This window comes from Nelumbo lutea, chromosome 8, assembly GCF_056320005.1.
Source record: "Nelumbo lutea isolate HS-2025 chromosome 8, American lotus-T2T, whole genome shotgun sequence".
NCBI lineage: Eukaryota > Viridiplantae > Streptophyta > Magnoliopsida > Proteales > Nelumbonaceae > Nelumbo > Nelumbo lutea.
The window spans coordinates 25,061,562-25,079,980 of NC_142691.1; the positions used below are offsets into that span (position 1 = coordinate 25,061,562).

The window sequence follows — 18,419 nt, forward strand, 5'->3', positions numbered from 1 at the left end:
TTATAAAAGAGAATGATCGATGAGGTGATGCAAATATTGCGTCAGTTTTCGAGATGTAAAATTTGTACTACCAATGAGTAAATGAGATAAAAATACAAATTTTGCATCAAGTCAGAATTTGTATCTAACTCAGATTTACACCAGCAACAAACACAGCGAAAGCAATGAAGGCATTCAGTCCAGCTCTTCAGCCGTTAGTGGAACACGGTCAATAACTAACTGCCCTCCTTCTCAGGACCGTTGGATTCAGATTTCTAGTCTTGGGTTATTGCTCGAGAACATGCCTAAGAATCAGAACAAAAGATTCCAATTCAATGGTTCTTCCAATTATTATCATATCATGGAGTAAAATGTATTCTATCATTCATAGACTTTTAGAAGAGGAAGCCCAATCTCCACCCTTGATCAAATGGTGGGTCCTCCTACTCTACTCAGACGATAAGATGTCTGTGTTTTCCGATCCATCCTTACGCACCACTGCGTAAATTAGCATTAACGACCGCCTTCACTTCCCACTTCCCAGGCTCTCCGACTTGATATAAAAGAGAAACCAAAATCAAATCAAATCCGATTTCAGTTATTTTCCGCCACTGCTTCAACGTTCGTTATCCGAAGAACAAAAGAGAGGTAGGCCAAGAACAATCTCTCTTTGCTCCATCATTTCGATCCAAATTTTATTTAATTAGTTGAATTTCGAGAAATTTGACACATGTTTCTTGTAATCTCTCGATTGATCATCTCCAGTCCGCTCCAGACACTCTCTTTGACTCAAATTCTAGTTTCTATGTATTGAGTTACTCTTCCTGTTAGTTGAAATTCTAATGAATTCATTGTACGTGCTTGGTTGGAGGCCAGTGTAAGCCATGGCCTCCTTGAATTCTAGTGTTTTAAGTAACATTGATAGATGGTCTGATCGGCGTTCGACTCCATCTTTTACGGGTTGTGTTCAGATCAATGGAGCCCGTAACGTTAACCCTTTCGGTCGCCTAAAACAGGTTAGGGTTTCTCGGCTTGCCACGGAAGTTGCCGATGTATCTGAGTTAAGCCAAGCTGATATTGTAGTGAGAGAAGAAGCTTCAGCTGGTGAGGGTTCGAATTTACAAAACCCAGTTCTTGGCAGTGAGGTTAGGAAGAGTGCAAGGAGCCTCTGGAGGAGATTTCGTGGATCGAAGAGAGAAGTTAAAGGTGGAGAAGTTGCTTCTTCGGAATATGGTACTAGAAGGATTAAACAAGAACAAGAGAAACGGTCCAAATTTGATTATAAGGGAAATGATAGTGATTCCATTTCTGTTATGGATAAGGGATTAGAGGCTGCTGTCTCTGCAGTTGGGCCTGACTCGAGTGGGGCACATTGTAACTCTATCTTAAAACGGCTTGAGAGGAGTAGCGACCGCATGACGTTGAGCTTTTTCGAATGGATGCGGAACAACGGAAAACTGAAAAAGAATGGTCTTGCTTATAATTTAGTCCTCAGAGTGTTAAGCAGGAAGGGGGAGTGGGATTCAGCTGAAAAACTTCTTCGTGAGATGAGTACTGATTCTGAATGCATACTCAATTTTCAAGTTTTTAATACGCTTATATATGCATGTTATAGAAGGGGGTTAACTGATTTGGCAACCAAGTGGTTCCATTTGATGTTGCAAAATGGGGTTCAGCCAAATGTTGCTACTTTTGGGATGCTCATGAACCTTTATCAGAAGGGTGGCAATGTTGCAGAAGCAGAGTCCGCGTTTGCAAAGATGAGGTTCTTCAAGCTGCGTTGTCATTCTGCTTACTCTGCAATGATCACTATATATACCCGCTTAGGTTTATACGATAAATCAGAAGAAATTATTGGCCTCATGAAAGAAGATCGTGTGATTCCCAATTTGGAAAATTGGTTGGTTCAGCTTAATGCTTACAGCCAGCAGGGCAAGTTAGAGAAGTCTGAACAAGTATTGAGATCAATGCAAGAAGTGGGGTTTAGCCCAAATATTGTTGCATACAACACGTTGATTACAGGGTATGGAAAGGTTTCTAATATGGATGGCGCCCAACGACTATTCCAAAACCTCAAGAATGTTGGCTTGGAGCCTGATGAAACAACTTACAGATCCATGATTGAAGGATGGGGTAGAGCTGACAATTACAGAGAAGCCAGGTGGTATTATGATGAACTCAAATGGTCAGGGTTTGAACCTAACTCATCGAATTTGTACACGATGATAAACTTGCAGGCAAAACATAAAGATGAAGAAGGTGCAATGCAGACTCTTGAGGATATGAGTAGGATAGGCTGCCAGTACTCCTCCATCCTCGGTAGTGTTCTACGGGCATATGAGAAAGTTGGAAGAATAGACAAAATACCTCTCATACTGAAAGGTAAATTTTATGAACATGTTTTGGTTGACCAGACTTCATGCTCGATTTTGGTCATGGCCTATGTTAAGTGTTCCCTGGTGGATGATGCTTTAGATGTCCTAAAGGACAAACAGTGGAAGGATCCAAACTTTGAAGACAACCTGTACCATTTTCTAATTTGCTCCTGCAAGGAGTTGGGTTATCATGAGAATGCTGTTAAAATATTCACTGAAATGCCCAAACAGGAAGGGATCCCAAACTTGCACATTACTTGCACAATGATTGACATATATGGTGCCATGGGCCGTTTTGCAGATGCAAAAAATCTCTATCTGAATCTGGAATCTTCAGGAACTTCCTTGGACATGATTGCCTATAGTGTTGTTGTGAGGATGTATGCCAAAGCTGGGTCTTTGAATGAAGCTTGTTTGGTCCTAGACAAAATGGAGAAACAGAAGGACATTGTTCCAGACAATTTTTTGTTCCTAGACATGCTCCGTATTTATCAAAAGTGTGGCATGGTAGAAAAGTTGGCAAACTTGTACTACAAGATTTTGAAAAGTGGAATCACATGGGATCAGGAAATGTATAACTGTGTCATAAATTGTTGTGCTCGTGCCTTGCCTGTGGATGAGCTTTCTCGGCTTTTCAATGAGATGATTCAACGTGGGTTTTCACCCAATGTCATTACCTTCAATGTCATGCTTGATGTTTTTGGAAAAGCCAAGCTTTTCAAGAAGGTCAGGAAGGTCTTCTGGATGGCAAAGAAACGGGGTTTAGTTGATATTATCTCCTATAATACGATCATAGCAGCCTATGGACAAAGCAAGGATTTCAATAATATGACATCAACAGTTAAAAAAATGGAATTTAATGGGTTTTCTGTTTCTCTAGAAGCTTACAATTGCATGTTAGATGCTTATGGGAAAGAGGGTCAAATGGAGAGTTTCAGAAGTGTGTTGCAAAAGATGAGGGAATCAAGCTGTGATTCTGACCACTATACTTACAACACTATGATAAATATTTATGGAGAGCAAGGATGGATTGAAGAAGTTGCTAACGTGCTGACTGAATTGAAGGAATGTGGACTGCAGCCCGATCTGTTCAGCTACAATACATTGATAAAGGCTTATGGGATTGCTGGAATGGTTGAAGAGGCTGTAGGTGTGGTGAAGGAAATGAGAGAGAACGGGATTGAGCCTGATCAGATAACTTATGTTAATCTCATCAATGCACTAAGGAAGAATGATAACTTCCTAGAGGCTGTTAAGTGGTCCTTATGGATGAAACAGATGAGAATGTCAAATTCAAAATGCTGATTTGGACTTGATTTCTTTGTCATCAGCTGCCTTTGCCTTGAAATATTTAGAAGTAGATTGATGCTTCCTATCACATTAAATTTCAGTCGAACTCTTTTTGCATGTGCTTATTCTAAGTATTCAGTGCCTAAAATGTTCCAAAATCTTTTGGGGAAAAAATCCTGCTTACAGGAACTGATAAAAAAATCCTGTGAGAGTGCTAAGATGGTTACCTTACTATAGATTTGCTTTTATTTTAGGATTATTCTTCAATGTATAGATGCAATAGTGAATTTGCTTCCTCGAATGTGTAAAGAAGAAAATAATATGAGCGGCATTTGTAGACCACCTGTAACCAGCATTCTGATTTGGTTTATTACTCCTTGCAAGGCTGCTTTTGTGAACTTTTTCTGCTTGTATAGTTGAAAAAGAGGAAGTGAAGTTCCACTGGAGCCCTATAATTTTTACCTAATAATCATGTTTATTCTCTTTTATTTGTTCCATTTTAGCATATTTTCCGGAATAGTGCTTATGGGTATTATTGCTTTGACTTTCATGAGGCAGAAATTAGATTATTATGCCCATCCACCCCTTTTAGGTCATTCTTTCAACATAAAGGAGCATTTATTACAATACAAAAGGGGCAGAAATATAGATGAAGTATTGAAATGTTTCAGACTTAAAATGTCTTCTGTCCCTTTTATGTTGAATCAAAGGGCCTCAATTGGAAAAGAAATGGGATTAAAAGATTCGGTATAGCCCACCATTTTACAACGGTATCAAAATTTCAATTAAGAAAATAGTTTGTTAAGTTATCTAGGCTCAACTCATTTCCTGTTGATTCTGAAAGGAGTTTTCTTACATACTGGTCTTGGAAGAGGAAGCATTTTTCCTGCCATCACCTTCTGAAGTCTGAACACATCATGCCTCCACTTTCTTCCTTTTTTATTGCTGCCAGTAAATTTTTCTTACTCTATCTATTCCCCTCTAAGTTTATTTTTTAACCCAGTTTGTTTGGAGTGCAATTCCATTTGTACTGGTACAAAAGAATGGAGTGCAAATTCTGATTTATATTTGTTTCAACTTTTAATCTTATTTTGTTTGTTTACAGTGCAGACGAAGTAAAATAAAACCTCAAGCAAAGTAAAGTAGTAGCCAAAACAAAAATGGACTAGAATTTGCATTCTTCTCATTTGCACTTTAGGCTGTGTTTGGTTGCAATGCAAATAAATTTGCACTGATGCAAAACCATGGCAGTGCAAATGATTTGAGTGTAAATTCTGACCTATTTTTGTTTCAAATTTTATCTTATTTTGTTTGAATGCAGTACAAATGAAGTAAATTAAGACAAAACAGAATAAAGTAAAATACATGTAATGTACAAATGCATACAAAATACATAGTTTTTCACTCTACATATTTGTATTTGTACTCCTTCCACAGCTCAGTTTGGAAAGAGTACAAATACAAATATGTACAGTACAAATACATACAAAATACAAGGCTTTGCACTCTACATATTTGCATTTGTACTCCTTCCAGACTGAGCCTTAATGCATTTGTATTAGTGCAAATGAATTTGCAGTTCAAACAAATAGAACCGGATGTTTCTAAATTTCTCTGTTGCTACTCTCCATCTCTCTCATCATTATCTCTATGGTTTTCTTAGTATTTTTAAATGGGAAGCATTTTTTATCTTTTATTGGTAGTTGGGACAGGATTAAAGTACAGTTCTGGTTCCATTTATTGTTCTTTTCATCTTTTTGCGTGTGATTTTGAATGCTTGTATATTTTTTATTGTTCCATATATTTCAGTTTGAATCTGTTTTGTGATGCAAAAAAAAAAGTTTATTCATGTCCCTTTCTTTTGATTATGATTGTTAATAGATTTTCATTCATGCAAAGCATATGCTCATTCTAGTATCAATTTTTTTTTTTTTTTGTTTTTTTACATTTCTGTGGGGATAGTAGAGATTTTAGCTGTTCTATTGAAACGAATAGAACTTTTACTGCAAATTCAAAATATTGAGTCATATCCGTGGTTGAAATTAGTGAGGTTTGGGTATTCAAATGATAGAAAGGTTATCAACAAAACTGGTCAAAGGTTAGAGTAGTGGTGGTCCTTAAACCTAACTGTTAGAGAGATATAATTGTGGATACCTTTGTATAGTGTTTGAGACACACATATGGAAATACTAGGGATAGTTTAAGCCATCTTTGGTGGATTAGGAGACTTGGTTGGATGTCTTTGTATTTAGGGAAGATACTATTATTGATTTGTTTTTCTCCTTACATTAGTTCAAAATTTCTGATTTAGTTTCTTTATTTGGTGTTTTGGGTATGGTAAATCATCTCTGAGTTAACAATAAGTACAGTTAGAATAGTACCTAGTGCTTTATGATCGAGAAAAATGAGTATTATATACTCTGGTTGTATAGAACAGTATTCTCATCTGATATTAAGTTCTGAATTTGAAATTGTTAATGTTGTACTTCAACATTTAGATATTAAGAAGAGGCACAAACTAGATATTAACTGATAACATGACAAGAAACAGTCTACTATATTTCTTAACCAGAATGACATTGTCACATCCAATCAACTTTTCTTCCTATGGCATGGGTCTTTCACTCACCATATAGCCAGAAACTATTCAACTATTCAGATAAGTCGTCAGTGCATTGATTTGGAGTTCTTGATACTAAAACTCCATAAATTTAACAGTATATGGCATGGTTATTGGGTCTTCATAGTTGCTTGATCCATATTTGACTTTGGGTTTGCAATTTACTATTTCCAGTGAAAACCAGTTTGGTTGGGACAGGTTTTAAAATTCATTTTTCTGCTAAATACCTGATTTTGGTAAATTTTCCTACCTAGATCTGCTTCTTAGTTTATGGCACAGGGATATTTTATATTAATTTCTGAACTTTAGCTAATTAGTTTAGTTTTAGAGTTTAGTTTTCTTAGCTTTGTGATTTTAAAGGACCACTACCTAATGTTGGTCCCAGCTATCTGAGTCTTGGGAGGGGTTAATATCTACCTAAACTCTGGTGCTTTTGCACAAAATGGATGATCTCATCCTCAAACCAGCATTTTCACACTTGTCTTAGCTTTTTATTTACAAATCCAAAATATTTTTCTGGCTAAATTTTTTATATTTTTGGTAGAGAGCTAGTTTTAAATTTGTTGTCTTGTGCTTTCCGCTGTTATGGAATCATATGCATGAGAGAACTTGGAAATTAGGTGCTACCTGGTTTTGTGGTCAACTTTTCTCATATGGCAACAATCAGGTGAATGATGAAAAGCATTAGTAGACTCCAATTTGTTGGAAGAAAATTTTAAATACCTGTGCAACCATTGATGTTCATCAGAAATAGCAATTCTTCTAACATGATCTTATTTTCAGAGCAGCAGTCTTTGTTATCTATATTTGTGACATTCAAAAAATTCGGCTTTGACTGATGTTTTAATTGTGCCTTCTTGGCCAACTGGTGGTGGTTCAGTTGGTAATGTCTGGCTAGTTGTAGAAGAGACCTGGGATCAAATCCTGTTGCCACCAGGGTTGGGGGGTTATGGGAGGGGCCATCTCCCATACCCCCATGAGAAAAATTGCATTCCAATCTAGATGTTTTAGTATTTTATATATACTAGATCCCCTTCATTAGTTTCTTTGATTGAAAGTTGAGAAAGTTCATGAACATAATAACGACCTGCAAAACTTTCAGAAATAATCCATTTTACATTTTTAAAAATCTAGCAATAAAATGTGCATGCTTTAGAAATATTTGAGAGCTTACTATAAAACTTTAAATTCATGTAATAGAATCATTGCACCATGAACATGATAAAAGTAGAAGAAATGATTTGTCCAATCTCTAACTGCTATGCAAGCCTTTTCCTTAATGTAGTGTTCACTATCCAACAGGAATTTAGGTGATGCGGGAGTAAAGAAGCAAGCCAAAACTGAATTGTATTGTATTTTCAAATTATAGGAGTATTTTGGTCATTTACATATTATTTGTGAAGTCCAGCCTCATATTTTGGTTTGTCTAGCGATAGATTAGTTATGTTTATAATTTCGCAGTCACTAGATGATATTGGATTTTCTTATGATAATGGCAATCTGTACTGCCTACTGGGACAAATCTGCCTTTTGTCCTCCAATCACTCCTAAACCCATCCTAACCCTCTTAAACTCATCCTTGATTTATTCAATTCCTATATATATAATCACTAAGGCTTGCCTCATCACTACTTATATGGAGTGAAACTAACATTAAAATTGAATGCATAAACCTTGGGGACACAAAGGATGAAGATCAGATAGTTACCCATATTTGGAGTCACAAGCCTCAGCCTCCCATAGGCCATCAGGCCCATCACTAGAATTCAGTGAGCTAGAGTAGTAGAGCCCATTGTGACTCATCTAGATCACTTAGATGTGAATGGATGTAAACAATCCATTTAAATTTTGAGATTATTGTAGTTGCAATTATGCGCTCTGAGGTGAATGAATGTTTCTGTAGCTTCTTTAATACATTTTTTAGTTAACCACATACAAGCTTTCATTCTCCTCTTGTCAGTTAAAGTTGCATTTTATACTATGGAGTTCCATTTTTTCCTTTGATTGTTATATTGTGTTTATATCTACAGCCCAAAATACTGTTTGATTACATAGAGAGGTAGTGTACTTGCTTGAAAAGTTATCGCTTATCATGGGCTATATCTCAAAAGACAAATCATTTGATGACTTCTGGGTAGAGTGAAGCATGAAATGGAAGTAAAGTAGTAATTGAAGTATCTAATATGATTGATTCAAGCTATCTATCTCCACTTCATGTTTCTAAGTCTGAGGCCATGTTTGGGAGTGCTTATGTTAAAAGTAAGTGCTTATTGAATAAATGCTAAAACAAGTACTTATTCAAATAAGCACTTATTTGCATTTGGCACTCAGCTTTTTCAAGTGCTTATTTTAAATAAGCACTTATTTCATCTTGGGTGTTTGGTGGTTTTTTTCTCCAATAAGCACTTAAATAAGAAACCGTGACTCTTTTGTCCTTCATTTTTTTTTTATTTCCAAAAACATCCAATCCAAAGTGAATGAACAAAAGTACTTTGATAGAAGTGCTTTTATAAAAGTGCTATCATAAAAGTACTTCCAATAAAATTACTTTTATAGAAGTTCTTTTGAAAAGTGTTTTTATAGAAGTACTGCTGTAAAAGTGCTTTTATAGTGTTTTCATAAAAGTTCTTTTATAAAAGCACTTCTGTAAAAGTACTTTTATAAACTTTTATAAAAGTACTTTTACAGAAGTACTTTTATAGAAGTGTTTTTATAAAAGTACTTTCGCAAAAGTGCTTTCATAAGTGCTTTTGTAAAAGTACTTTTATAAAAATACTTTCGTAAAAGTTATTTCATAAAAGTGATTTTATAAAAGTACTTTTATAAAATTACTTTCGTGTAAAAGTACTTTTATCAAATTACTTTCATGTAAAAGTATTTTCCTAAAAGTGCTTTGGTAAAAATACGTTACTTTCATAAAAGTACTTTTTATAAAATTACTTTTTTATAAGTGCCTATGTAAAATTGCTTTTGTAAAAGGATATAATTGGTATTCTAAAAATTTACCATGGATAATTTTGGGAGTAAAACTTTGAATAAGTGTTTATTGTATGAGCACTTAAAAAAAGCTGAAAATTTGGGTTTAAAAAATAAGCACTTATTTCGGGCTTATTTCCCAAACTCCAATAAGTGCTTAATAGTGTGGTCCCCACCCAAATAAGCACTTATTTTTAAGCACTCCCAAACATGGTCTAAAACTTTCAGCAATTGCACCAAATGTAGATAAATTTGGTATTGCTTCTCCTTTCTCTTGCTGCAACAGAAATATAGAAACAAAATGACCTGTGTTAGTTCTGAAGACTCATCCATAAGTTTCCATATTACAGTAAAAAGGAACACTGCCTAATGTTGCTCCCAGATAAATAGGTTCTTGTGAGGGGCGGACTGGATACGAACCCAACATTTGGGCACTTTCTTGAACGAATTGGCCACTCTGACTCATAGACTTCTTTCTCATGACTGTACAGTGAGATTTTAACATTGCACCAAACTTGCCATTGTCGAGTAAGAAATATTAATAACAAGACAATTTAGCGCCCACCCAGTAGATTATTGTAAAGGAAGGTTTCGATTTGAGTTCGTTACTTCCCCAAAGCCTTTACAATTTTCTAACATCATCATGGGTTGATTCATCTAAAGCTCCATTAACTCCTCTCTCTCTATCTCTATCTGTATGTGTGTGCAGGAAGGAAACTCCATCCTCTGAAAACACTGTTCAAATCTAAAACAGGCTAGTTTCAGCCAATGAGAGAAATCTATCTACATAACTTTGAGAAGCGATGGGTTTGCAGGTTTTCAGTTTTTCTAGCTCTGGGAAAGGACAATTCACCAGGAGCGATGAAAAATTCCTTCTTTTTGGTCAATGAAAAATTCCTTATTTTTGGTCCTGTTCACAATTGTATTAGCGAATGACGATGGGACCCAAGGTAGTTGGCACAGTGGCTGGGATTTTGTGGAATCAAAATTCAAAGCAGGAACAGGAGATGCAAATCTGTGTTACATCAGAATGAACGCTTAAAACAGAGAAATTGGGTCTCACCGAGGAGTCGACGACATTCACTTGGTCAAAGAGTTGCCCTGATTTGGCTGGTCCCAGCAAATTCAGAAGTCAGAAGTCAGAACCATTATCAAGTATGGATGGAAGTATTTCGGGTCTTATTTTGCTCCTTGGTGGGACCCATTGAACTTTGGGGTTATGGGCCATCCTGTCTATCCAATAGGATATGGATGGCATTGAATGGGTCCTACACAAGCAAATGTATACAGCAAAAAGGCAGCAGCATGATCAAATTAGTTTAAGGCCATCTGATCCATGGATTATTTTTTATTAACATTTTGCGAGCTTTACGGTATTAGATTAGGGCATGACATAGTGGCCGGGATATGCTTCCCAAAAAAATTCGTTTCAACACATTCCCATTTAATATGTGTCCGCACAAGTTATACATGATGGGTTCGGAACGGGATCTGCTCCTCAGACGAGCAGCTCACATGCACATCGTGCATTGGAAATATCTTTCATGAATAATAATTTATAAGTATTGAAAATGTTTCTAATATATGATACGATATGCGTGTGATATGCAAAAGAGGCATCCTGTGTGAGGAGCAGATTCGGTCATGGATTTAGTCTTACGGTGAAACATAGGGACACTGATTATGTTGAGAGTTGAGACCGTATTGAATTCGGTTTTAGCTTCTAACAGAGCACGCTTCACACTAATCTCATTGCATATGGCATGAATGATAAATTAAGTGTTGGAGATGTTTTTAATTCACAGCTGAGATAATCTGTTAGTTTAGTGTGAGGCGCGTTTTAAGAAAAGCAAATCTCAGCATGCATTGAAAACATTTTCAAATAAGAATTGAGATCTGCTCCTCACAACTACATCCCACCCTATGTTGCGAATATCTCCCCATAATCCGGATTCCTCTTATAATTGTTATTAGGAGATACACGGTGGGAATATGCTGTGGCAACTTTTGATCTCGACCGTATTGGGACAGTTACTATTGTTAGCAGATCCCATCATCATGGGCTCTACCATCTGTACATTGGACACGTGGCAAATTAGTGGGGTATTGCGCCTTAGTCAAAGGATTTAATACTTTTGGAGTTGAAACTTGAAACTGTGTCTGTGTAGTGGAATAACAGCCGAAAGTTCGCATGGTTTGGCAAGTCGGCACAAGAACATAAGGGCAAGAGGGCAAGAGGGCAAGAGTTTTTTTACCAAAAAAATACGGCTAGAGTAGTTTTGAGTCAACTTGCAACTAAGTATGGACCATGGTTTTTCAACCATCATTTACTCGAAAGGTCTGCTCGTTCGGCTCAAAAAATGTCTAAGCAACAGGCTATGTTTTACCCCAAATCGGAAAAACGGTCTTCTGGCTAGTACTTTGTAGGTGTTTCGTATTGGTGCTTGGAATACTGCACCATTTTTCATAAAAATATTGTTGGGCATGTAAAGTTGTAAGCAGAAAATGGTGTTTGTTTTTTTGTTTAGCACAGTTACTATATAGGCTGTTTTTTTGAGAAAATAACACAGGTTTTGTTTAGTATTAGTGTTATAGAATTATTTTCGGCATTGGTCTATATTATTTAACATCCAAGATGATGCCACATCATTGCACTACTGGCAGCAATGCATCATTTTCTTATAAAACATTGAATTTAGCGTTGCTCCAGACCATATTTTCCCGATTTCCAAGGAATGGTCTAGAGAAACATTTTTCTAAAAAAACTGTACTGATGAGGGGTGATTTGGCCTGACCTATTTGTGCACAGACACATGGAAGCAACATGTTGATTGGACATTGACTTGGCATTCCTTGCCACCTCAGCGAGCCAGGTCACGTTGGGTACATTGGGCACCTCAACCAAGACCTAGGTCCGAGCAACTCGTGATGGCTCAATTTGCCAAAGTGACATGTAGCCAACTTCTAGAAGCAAGTCAACTGTCTCCAACATCTTTGGGATCACACCGCTTGTTTGTCTTACCCTTATCCCGCCCAGATTGAACAAACTCGATAAAGCCTTATCGGCTAGCACGAAGTCCACCTCCTGGTGCGGAATGAATTCCTAACAGCACAGGCCAAAGATCTTAGAGGTGTTTCATGAGACCTAATGTATCTCACCTATATAAGGGCCTCAACCCCAATAATACAAGATACACATGATTTATTGCTCACTAGCCTAGTAGCATACAAGCTCTTAGCTCACACTACCAAATACTAACTTAAGCATCAGAGTGCCCACACTAGGTAAGCCACTCCCTAAGTATCATCTTCTTATGGTTCGACTAGCCAACTAAGCAACTGACGTCCAAGCTGCCTTCCAGTTTGGAGCATCTAGATCGCGCTCCATCAGGTACCCAACAAGAGAGCATTTTCTAAAGCATCACTTTCTCTGATGTGGTGCGTAAATGGTGCCATTTTCTCAAAAAACAATATCAATGCCAAACACCCACTTTGTGTTTTTATAATTTTTTTATTTTGTATAAATCACAACAAGCCATCCGTTCACACTAGATGATCAACATCAAACCACAGACCTAGAAACCAATGGCCAGAGTGGTTCTGGTTCCAAGCCAATTTTTAAAACATTGGTATGGACTATGGAATATGGATGTCAATGGGCCGGGTTAAATGGCAAATTTGGCTTGACCCGACCCTATAGGGTGGGGTTAGAGTCAGCTTCACACGGGTTTAGGGCTAGAGCTTTCATTCCTCAACCCGAATTGAGTTCTAGTCGGGTAGGGGTTTTGCTAACCCACCCCTCGAAGTCATGATATTCCCACATGCATAGTGTATTTTTGCAATATCTAGACCCATAAGTTTAGGACTCTTCTTTTATTATAAAGAAGAGAAGTGATACATTGGAACCCATGAACCAAATTTTTTTGAGAGGTCGATGAACCAATTTTCAATTTAAATTAATTACTATTGAATTTTCAAAAAGAGAAATTGACTAAAACTCATCATGATTTTTCAACATTTCTTTTAAACTTACCATAACTTTTTAAAACGTCTAGAAGAGGACATTGGCTCCATATGACCCAACATCCACTTCTATCAGAGGTTAGAACATGAGTCAATTAGAACAAAGATGTACTGAATAAAAATAATACTGACATAAAAATTAATTGCACTTATGCTAATGTAAACAACTTCCAAACACTATCAGATGGTGAATTTGAAAAACAAAAAGTTATTGACATGGGGTTCTCTCACGGCTTTGAAAAGTTATGGTTAATATATTAGACAATTTCCCTTTTCAAAATATATTAGAAAAAGAAAAAATCTATAATAGAGAGACGTGGTATTAAAGACAAATTGAACAATCAAAGCATCCCATGAATTTTAATGAATACGACCTGATTACTCACCTCTTTTATAATACCATTGATTGGTTGTGACTTTTTCTGATATCTATCAATGAATACGACCCATTAATAGACCTTTCATGAGATGATCGGTTTAACCATCACCAACCGGGTTTATGTTTCTAAAAAATAATTCTAATTCCGATTAAAATATCACCAACTTGTCTGATATCTAACCCAAAGAAATCTTAAACAATGAAAGGAGAAAAGAAAAATCCGTGCATGGCAACTTGTTTAATGTTTATTACAGCTCACTTGTTTTTATCTTCCTCGATTAGGTAACAGTGTTCAATAAATGGAAAATGAAAGCCACTTTGGTGGATCACTTCTGCAGCATTTCTCCTGATTCCCAAGTCAACAAAAGCTAGTTATTTGCCCAGATTTTTTATCTATGTTCAGTCGTTCATGTTCTTTGTTTGCTTGCTGATCCCTTCTGCAACTCAACCTCCAGATGGGTACCACAGAGACACAAGAGTTTGCAGAGATTCCTCCACCTGATCCCTCCAAAGAACAACTCCTACCTCATGAAGAAAAGATCGAGCAGCTTGTGCCGGACACACGCCCAAGCAAGAGTCTTCTCTCCATCATCCAACAGCCATTTCATTGGCTTCGGACGCTCTGCAGGGAACTCAACACAAGCTTTGTGCTTGGGGTGGTGCTCGTGTATGGCCTCAGCCAAGGCTTCTCTGGGTCGTTCTTCCGGGTGGTCTCCGACTACTACTGGAAGGATGTGCAGAAGGTGCAGCCTTCTGCCGTCCAGTTATACTATGGACTCTATTACATCCCTTGGGTGATGAAACCCATCTGGGGATTACTCACCGATGTCTTCCCGGTGATGGGTTACCGGCGCCGGCCGTACTTCATTATCGCCGGTGTTCTGGGGGCTGTTCCGGCTTTGGTTATCGCTGTTCATGCCAAGTTGCCAATTGTGATGGCACTGGGTTGCTTAGTTGGGATTGCAGCAAGCGTGGCAATTGCTGATGTGACGATTGATGCATGCATTGCCAGGAATAGCATTGAGATTCCAGCATTGGCGCCGGACATGCAGAGCCTCTGTGGGTTCTGCATGTCGGCAGGGGCCTTGGTTGGGTACTCCACCAGTGGTTTCTTTGTTCATCACTTGGGAGCTCAGGTACATGGTTTCTTCTTATCTATTGATTCAGTCACTTGTTTTGATGTTCAAACCTCCCTTTTCTTTCTGAAAGTTGAAATGGGTATTCATGATTTCTGTTGTAGGGATCTCTGGGACTTCTGGCAGTCCCACCTGCTCTGCTGGTAGTGCTGGGATTTGTGATCTATGAACTGAAGACTAGTGGCCATTCTGAGAAGAAGGTGAGTTCTCCTTTGCTTCTCTTGTTTCATTTTCCCTGAGACTTCTTGGTCTGTAATTAGTGACTGTTGGATAACAGCTAAACTGAATGCCTTATTGTTTTTGTCATTTACTTGATAAAAAAAAATCATATAATAAAATGTTTAGGGTATAGTTAATAATATAAGTCATTTAGTTCAGCTACCCCCCCCCTCGGAATTATTTTGGGCATTGGTAACATCTAGGGGAGTTTGTATGTAGACTGTTCTATCGTGGCAGCTGGGAACTGGCCCAGTATTTGATGCTCACCACCTGCTTGTGCCAAAATGCAAACCTTATAGAATATTGGATTACTCCTGACATGTAACGCAGGAGCGGGAATGTCTACTTCGTATGGAGACAGAAGTAGATGGGTTAGCCTTGACCAGGTTTTGGGTTGAGGTAAACCTGTGTTAAACCTGACCCATTTAACAGTGCAACATTGAAATATCTTGGTTGAGTATAGGTGTACTGGGATGGGTCGGGTCGGGTTTGATATTTCCTCTTTATTTGGTCAGATTGGGGTCAACTGGGGCACGTTCAGTAGCCCACAACATCCACATGAGATCCTTTTGACCTATAGAGATTCTAACTCAACAGGGGAGACAGGATCTGCTCCTCACAGTCACATCCCAATGCACGGAGGGATGTGCCTGTGAGGTGGGTGTGAGGAGCGCTGTGTGAAGAGCAGATCCCAATTCTTAACAGGGCTAGGTAGAATTTTCAATGGATCCAACCCAATCTGAATATAAATGGATCAAATTTGGATCTAGGCATATCCATTTGAATCCAACTTTACTAATAAATTGATCTTAATAATATGTAGATACAAGCTTGTATATTTAAATATTATCAAATTGGATTGAGTGGATCCATATTCAACTACTCAGTGCTCATGAGCTAATCTGTGGGCTTTCACCAGTCATCCGGTGCATTGGACAGTTTGGACTGATTGTACCTATGCTGCAGATGGCACTGGACAAGCTAGGGGGAGCAATCAGTGGCATGTACAGAACCATTAAGTATCCTCAAGTTTGGAAGCCTTCTCTTTACATGTACCTGTCTCTGGCCCTAAGCATAAGCACCCATGAAGGCCAATTCTACTGGTACACTGACCCCAAGGCTGGCCCTGCATTTTCTCAGGTTGGTATGTCTCTCTCAAACCATGTAAGCACAGTTTCATAGTTGTTACAGTTTTCCTTGATTTCACCTTAAACAATGCAGGGGTTTGTTGGGATGATATATGCTATTGGTGCAATGGCTTCCATTGTTGGGGTCCTAGTCTACCACAAGGTTCTTAAGGAATACCCATTCAGGAATATGCTCTTCTTTGCCCAACTCCTCTATGCAACCTCAGGCATGCTTGATGTCATCTTTGTCCTTCGATGGAACCTCAAACTAGGGATCCCCGACTACTTCTTTGTAATCATGGAAGAGTGTGTCTCTCGGATTGTGAGCAGAATAAGATGGATGCCCATGATTGTGTTAAGCACCAAACTTTGCCCTCTAGGCATTGAAGGAACCTTCTTTGCCCTGTTGATGTGCATTGACAGCCTTGGCTCACTCTCATCCAAGTGGGGTGGAGGCATAATTCTACATATGTTTCATGTAACAAGAACAGACTTCACAAACCTATGGTTGGTACTCTTCATCAGGAATATACTGAGATTTGCAACATTGAGCTTGATTTTCCTTGTTCCTAGAGCAGATCAATCCGATGTTCTGATACCATCTGACCTACTGACCAAGGCTCCAGATGCCGTGTCTTCAGATGCAGAAGAGGAAGGCTTACAACTTGTGTCCATGAATGAGAAACTTGAAGCTTAAGTAGGTACCTTGACAGACAATCATACAAGGGTCCTATACAGTGTAAGAAGTTGAGAAGGGATAAATCTTGTAAACATCATGTGAATTCTTGTTCTAATCTTATACTTGACATCTTTGGAGGGTCTCATGGTATGAGTTGAAGTCATATTGCCTTTTATCCTCTTTTCAAAATTCAAACTAGAAAGATGAGACAAGCCTCTATGCAGCTGCAAGAGTGGGAAGCTATCTTAGGAAGCAAAGAGAGTCACACTTATGAAAATATTAATACAAATCGAACTGTCTAAGAATTTGAAACCATCCAAGCTATCTTAAGATAAGAAGAGAAACACAACTTTTCTTTGGGTCAGTAGCTTGCATTAAAAGAAGAGCTAAAGGCCCACAAAGCACCATCCAAGGAAGACTTTTGAGCCATTTGAAGGGTGAGTACATATGCAGAAAGGTAAGCCAATGGACACAGCTCTAGTGGGCTAGAGATGAGCTGTTCGGTTAAAATTGAGTATATACATTTAAGTCCACAGAAGTAATTAAACAGATGAATCTAGGGCCTTTCAGTCCATTCTTATCCCTCCTGTGCCTACAAGTTATCCTGTTATGAGTTACATAGAACTTCTAGCTTGGCAATGTTGAACCATGAGACCAGACATACAGCCATGACGAAAGCTCCAACATTCAGCTGTTGTAGTCTCATTTACCACTGTGGTTCCATTAGGCTGCATTTGTTTGTGGTGTAAAACCTCATCGATAGAGCTTCACACCGAACTGTTTGAAATTTCGAAAACCGTTGAGCATCGAAAAACGTCACTATAAGTGACGTTTTACATTGATTTGCAATGTAAAATTTCACTCCATTCAAACGCCGATAAAACCGAATGAGCAGTGACCGTTTTACACTGCAAACAAACGTTGACAAAACCGAACCGGCAGTGACATCTTATACTGCAAACAAACACAGCCTTAGTAATACCAACGATCCCATTTCTATATACAGGTCACAACTTGATACTTCACGGTTTGCCCAAGGGTTCAAAGCCTTATCATGCAAAAAAATTCCAAGAGGGGCATTATCAAATAAAAGAAGGAGAGAAACAGAAAAAGCTGAGTATCTAGTCTGGCTCTCTTGACTGCTTTGGTGTGCCTAATGCTTTTGGCAATTGGTTGTAGAGTGAGTAGAAGGGGAAAGGGAGTTTGATATAAGATCATCATCCTTGGTTTCATCCTGTATCAAAATGATATCTGTTTAGTAGGGATTTTGGGGATTATTTTTGAAGTTTTGGTGTGTCAAATTGGATAAAAGCTTTCTACTGTTTTTTTTATTTCTTGGTATATAGGATTCCAAACAAGTTTTCTTTGTACATCACTATGGGGTTACTGCTAATGGTAGCTTGGGCCCCTTCCAAATCACTGGGTTATAGAAACAAAAAACCATAGTAAAGTCATTAAATATGTAGATAATAGACAAGCAAACCAAACAAATCTAACAGGTCATGTGGACAGGTCACCTCGAACAAACACCAAACCAACTGCTGCACATTCCATCAAATTATCAATGAGAATTCCTATAGTCAAAAGCTGAAATTATATTGGATGGTTTTACTTCA

The 18,419-nt window shown here is 38.0% G+C and overlaps 2 protein-coding genes across 2 annotated transcripts; both read left to right on the forward strand.

Moving 5' to 3' along the window:
- The first annotated feature begins 497 nt into the window (after positions 1–497).
- LOC148843457 (Tetratricopeptide repeat (TPR)-like superfamily protein) lies at positions 498–4,130 on the forward strand. Its single transcript, XM_088956930.1, has one exon. The coding sequence runs from the start codon at positions 864–866 to the stop codon at positions 3,657–3,659; it is 2,796 nt and encodes a 931-aa protein (XP_088813056.1). The 5' UTR covers positions 498–863; the 3' UTR covers positions 3,660–4,130.
- Positions 4,131–13,909: 9,779 nt separating this feature from the next.
- Positions 13,910–16,977, forward strand: LOC148843458 (putative folate-biopterin transporter 6). The gene is made up of 4 exons (XM_088959313.1): positions 13,910–14,778; positions 14,883–14,978; positions 15,964–16,137; positions 16,219–16,977. Exons 1-4 carry the CDS (start codon positions 14,098–14,100, stop codon positions 16,819–16,821), a joined length of 1,554 nt encoding a protein of 517 aa, XP_088815439.1. The 5' UTR covers positions 13,910–14,097; the 3' UTR covers positions 16,822–16,977.
- The last annotated feature ends 1,442 nt before the right edge of the window (positions 16,978–18,419 follow it).